This window comes from Lactuca saligna, chromosome 3 (genome assembly GCF_052625555.1).
Source record: "Lactuca saligna cultivar CGN05327 chromosome 3, ASM5262555v1, whole genome shotgun sequence".
NCBI lineage: Eukaryota > Viridiplantae > Streptophyta > Magnoliopsida > Asterales > Asteraceae > Lactuca > Lactuca saligna.
The window spans coordinates 141,373,847-141,379,167 of record NC_136419.1 but is presented as its reverse complement, the minus strand read 5'-3'; the positions used below and the strand labels follow the sequence as shown (position 1 = coordinate 141,379,167).

The 5,321-nt window shown below is 29.0% G+C and overlaps 1 protein-coding gene across 1 annotated transcript; it reads right to left on the bottom strand.

Annotated features, from left to right (window-relative positions):
• Positions 1 to 2,726: 2,726 nt before the first annotated feature.
• Positions 2,727 to 4,352, bottom strand: LOC145037316 (nuclear transport factor 2B-like). Its single transcript, XM_078985951.1, has 2 exons — positions 3,950 to 4,352; positions 2,727 to 3,106 (listed from the first exon to the last, which is right to left on the bottom strand). The coding sequence occupies exons 1-2, from the start codon at positions 4,244 to 4,246 to the stop codon at positions 3,032 to 3,034; spliced, it is 372 nt and encodes a 123-aa protein (XP_078842077.1). The 5' UTR covers positions 4,247 to 4,352; the 3' UTR covers positions 2,727 to 3,031.
• Positions 4,353 to 5,321: the final 969 nt, after the last annotated feature.

The following is a 5,321-nucleotide window of genomic DNA, read 5'->3' as shown; positions in this document are numbered from 1 at the left end:
AATATTTAGTTAATGTCATTTGATTAAAAAAGTAATATAAATCAAAGTTGCAAGCCTTTCAAAAGCTAAAGACCAAATAGTAGGTGGCATCAATTTGAGATGAAGTAGCATTGCAATTGTCTTTGCAAGTCCTTGATGTGGATGCTCTTAGAATTGAGGAAGGAGTATGTTGTTTCCATGTTTGGACATGTTTTAAAATTAAAATGGCTATATTATTTAGAAATATAATTTTGAAACATCCTTGCTTATGCATTGCAAGTATGATGGGTTGGAGAGTCCCATGACTTTATAGAGGTTGAATGAAATTTCCTTTTGATTGGTAGATGGTGAAATTCGCTTATAAAAGGATTCATGTGTTTATCTTGAACTTTTTATAGAGGATTAGCCATCGAAAACGGATAAACAGATAGTTTATTCGGTATTTCTCTGACCATTGGATTTATGTAGGAAAATGAACCTAATGAAGAGTAACGATTTGAGATAAAGAAATGCTTTTAAAAAAAAAAAATTCGAAAATATTTATAGAATTTATACTTATGGATTGGGAATTGACATTCCCACTTCCATTCCATGATCAGATTCTAGTATTAGTGATTAAGTTTCTTAAGCCAACTCATTATTTTGACATGTGCTTGCATTTTAGCACACTATTAGACATTTTGAAGGTGATACATGTATTGTTAAGCTTTTGATATGATATTATGCTAAAACACCCTCCTACTAATTAACTGTGAAATTTTAAACCATATTTTGAAATTGGGACGAAGTAATTCTGCATTAAACTTTCAAACTTTTAAAAAAGATTTTTTTTTATGAAATAATCTAATTCCTACTAGCACCTACAAGAGGTGTTTTTAGTTTAGTATTTCGATTACTTGTATTTCGATTATACAACCGGATATTTCTTTTCAATGCTATGTTTATGTTTTACAATTTAAATAGTGTTATAAAACAATTTGTAAGATTTTATATTAATGAAATATTGTATAATTTTAATATATATATATATATATATATATATATATATATATATATATATATATATATATATATATATATATATATATATATATATATATATAAAGAAATGAATCTTAAGAATAGTAATGAAATAGTAAACTTGCCATTTATTTTGCAATTTTGCTCTTCATTCTTTGGCCATTTTGATACTTTTGATCCTTACAATCAATAATTTTACACTCTTTAGGAACCTTTTAATATTTAAACTTTGATCACAAAACTTTAATGGTTTGACAACTTTGATCTCTTTTCGAAAAAGTTGCTAATTCCTACCGCTTTAATTATTTAGTCATTTTGACACTGCTGATCCTTGCAGTCAAAACTTTTACATTTTTTCATAAAAACATGAAAAAATGGTTCGTGGCAAGCCCAGACTTTTCATCCTTGCACTTTTTACGTCTTCCATATTTATCGATTCGGAAACAACATTGAAAACTTCTGACCCCCGCGTAGCGGAGGTAACCTTTCTAGTTAATGATTAATATACTTTGTTTGATGCTGCAAAGACCACGAGAGCAAACCATTCTAACCGAAAGCAGACCAAAAAAATAGTTGACTGGTCCGCAACCGATTTTGTACATATTTACCCCAAAGTACCATATATAATTGTCCATTTATTTTCATTAACGAGAGATCAATAGAAATATATTGATTATGATGGTGTATATATTTACATTAATGAAAGATGAATTAACAGAAAAACATTAACCTTCATGATATTAGAACTTAATTATCACCATTACATCTTTGATCTCTCATTGATGCAAATAAATGCACAATTACATGGTACTTTAGGGATATATAAATTGAGCCAAATACAATTAATGGGAAAAAAAAAAATACTAATTATCAGGTTTAGTGTACCTTATGCCCAAAAAATAGTATTGAATCAAAATTGGCTAAATCCATTTAAAGCGTATATATGAAATCAATGTGATTTTAATCATATAATAAAAACGCTTGTAAATACAATTATAGCCTTTGCAAAGAAAATGAGATTTAATAAATTTCAAATATGAAGGAGTTGAATTTTGTCATGTGTTTGGTTGAAGAACACTAAGACCGTATTTTCTTATTTTTTAAGTTTTTTAAATTGACATGTTGGCAAGTAAAAAAATAGCTAATAAACTATTTTTTTAAAAGCTACTTAGACACTACCTATTAGCTGAAAAACTAACTGATAGCTGAAAAACCAACTGTTAAATAAACTAAAAAGTTGGATGATAGCTAAAAAGTTATTTGTTAAAAAATAACATTTTGTAAAACTAATAGAAAAGCTAACCAAAAGATATAAAATATCATAAAAAAACATTTAAAAGAATATGTTTCTATAATTAATTAAGAAATATATTTAGAAAATTTTAAAAAATCTCCTAAACAGCTAAGTCTAAATAGTTTTTTTAAAAAGCTAATTTCTAAGTTATTTTTTGGTTTGTCAACATGACAACTTAAAAAAATTAAAAAAAATAAGCTAGCATATCAAGTAGCTGTAGCGTACCAAACACAGTCTTAAACTAGTTTTTCAGGAGTTTCAGCTATCAATTAGCTTTTAGTTTCAACATTCCAATAGATACCATGGAATTCAATTCCTTTTTTTTTTTTTTTTTATGTGTGTGTTTGTGAAAGCTTACAAATTCCATTCAATTTAGGCTATATTTGAAAGGCTAGCTGAAAAACTAGCTTAAATGGATTTCTACATTCCAACAAGCATTCAACTCCATATTCATTTACATTCAAACACATGATTAGAATGGTAAACAATTCCAATTTCAACCAAATCCAGGATTCAAAGTACATTCAAGACCACAAAAGATAACAATTATAAGAACAAGTTTCATATGAAAACAAACATAATCTTCAAGTTTAGAAAGATAAGCAACATCTAGAGACTAAAATGATTGATTTATCATCTTAATACTCTAATAATAAAAAACCATATTTGAAATTTAACAAGAAATGGATGTTGAAAATCTAAAAAACACACTTGGGGTTTTAATATGACACCTTTTTCTCATGCATAATTCAAACGGAATATGTCATTGTACACATAAAAGCTTCCTTGTGGGGTCGGCATCAAATGGAACATCTGAATCAAAAATCAGCCACTATCAGAATTTCTTCAACAAACACTTTCTACAATTCATAAATTCTAAAAAAAAAAAAATCCACATGGATTCCATATAGGATTAAATACCTGTTCATCCAATTGAAATCCACCAAAATGGTGTAATGAGAAAACGAATATAAGTATAATAGCCTAATGAATACAATTAAAAGGTATGTGACATACACTAATGCCACAAACTTGTCTTAACACTTGTAAAATCAAATGTTTGGATCATTGATTTAGGAGTTGATAAACATAGGACAATGCTAATAAGGAGTTACAAATGTTCTTGATATAAGTGATTTAAACTTAAAAACTAATCAGCCTAATAGTTTACATAAAGTTATGAACATTGGAAATTTGGAAGTTCCAACTTCTGTAACACTAGAGAACCCTTTCATGTCAGTGAGCATAAGTCTTGTGAGTTTAAGAGAATAGAATCGCAACTCTCTCTTTGTAAGAAATAATGGAACCGAGTTTCTGAACACAAAATATTACTAGTGTTCTTAACAAAAAGAGAGTTGCGATTCAGAATTTAAGTGTATAGGCACCACAGCAAAGTGGGGTAGTTGAAATAAAACACAAACATTTGTTGAATGTTGTCAAGATGATCAAAGTGAAACTGTATTAATCGTTACAAATCTGTAATTGTGGACATTAATCGAAACTCTCCAAGCAACGACAAAACATCTAGGCCGTTTTCAAATAGGATTGTAATGTAAACCCTAAATTCTCACTATTCTATGAATCAAAAGCACAGATTAAGATCCAGATTAAAGTAATCGAAACAAAGTTGTGCGGATAAAGTGTTTGAAGAAATACCTGACTGAATCGCAGAGCGTGCTGTTCACCAGCAAGTTGGAGATTTCCGCTGACGAAAACAAGCATACCGCCGGCAGGTCCAGATGGCTGACAATCGACGGTGGTGATGCTGTGTTTGCACTGCTGGAAAGGGAGGGAGGTGAGCTTGGCGACGATGTTCTGAGAGCCTTGGATCTTCTGGCCTTCAAAGGTCAACATGGAAGTATCTTGATACAGATTAGCTAATCCAGCGCGATTGTTATCGAACGTTGAGTAGTAATGATCTACGAATGCTTTCGATAAAGCGTCTGGATCCATTTTTGTTTCTCCGCCTTCGTTCACCTCTTTCTGTTTCACTCTGTTTGTGTTTCTATCCCTTTCTTTCTCCCTCTCTCTCTCAACCCAGCTGATAAATCACGCTACAATGAGCCGGGTATGGTTGGGCCCAGCAAAAAAAAAAAAGTTGCAAAACTATGAAATGGATTCTTATAGTTTTTATTTGTAAATTTTTTAAAAATATAAAATCTTAATATTTTTATGGATTTGATAAGAAAGTCTTAAAATTTATTTTTTGACTGTAAAACCCTAACTATGGGTGGTTTTTGTCATTTTTACCCATTTTTGTTGGTTAGCTGGTAATTAGGATTTTTTTGTCAAAAAAATAAAGTTTAAAACTTTTTTTTTGTCAAATTGTAAATTAGGATTTTACAAGTCAAAAAATAAAGTTTAAGATTTTCTTGTCAAATTGTTGAAAATATTAGGATTTTAGTGTATATATTCATTTTTTTTTGTTAGAAATTTAATGATGTGATAGTCTTTAAGCATAAAAGTTATTGAAACATGCTCTAGTTAGCTAGATCTTATTGAAATCTTTAATCTTTGCTTCTTGTTAAATAGTTTTTTTAATTTCAACAAAACGATATTGAAAAAAATGGACATAATCAAGGAAGAAAGAAAAAATCAGGGTTGTGGGTTATGTTGGTTTTTTACAGTTCTAAAAATGGAGAACTAACAAATCAGGAAAAAAAAAATTACCCTTCGGCGAGAATGTGGAGAAGGGGTAAGAAGTTTTTTTTTTTTTTTTTTTTTCCTGGTTTCTTAGTTCTTCATATTTAGGACTGCAAAAAACCAACACAACCCACAACCCTAATTTTTTCTTTCTTTTTTGATTATCTTCATTTTTTTCAATATCGTTTTGTTGAGATTAAAAAAAGTATTTAACAAGAAGCAAAGATTGAGGATTTCAATAAGATCTAGCTAACTAAAGCATGATTCAATAACTCTTATGTTTTAAGACTATTATATCATAAAATTTCTAACAAAAAAAAATGGATATATACACTAAACTCTTAATATTTTCAATAATTTAACAAGAAAGTACTAAATTTTTTTT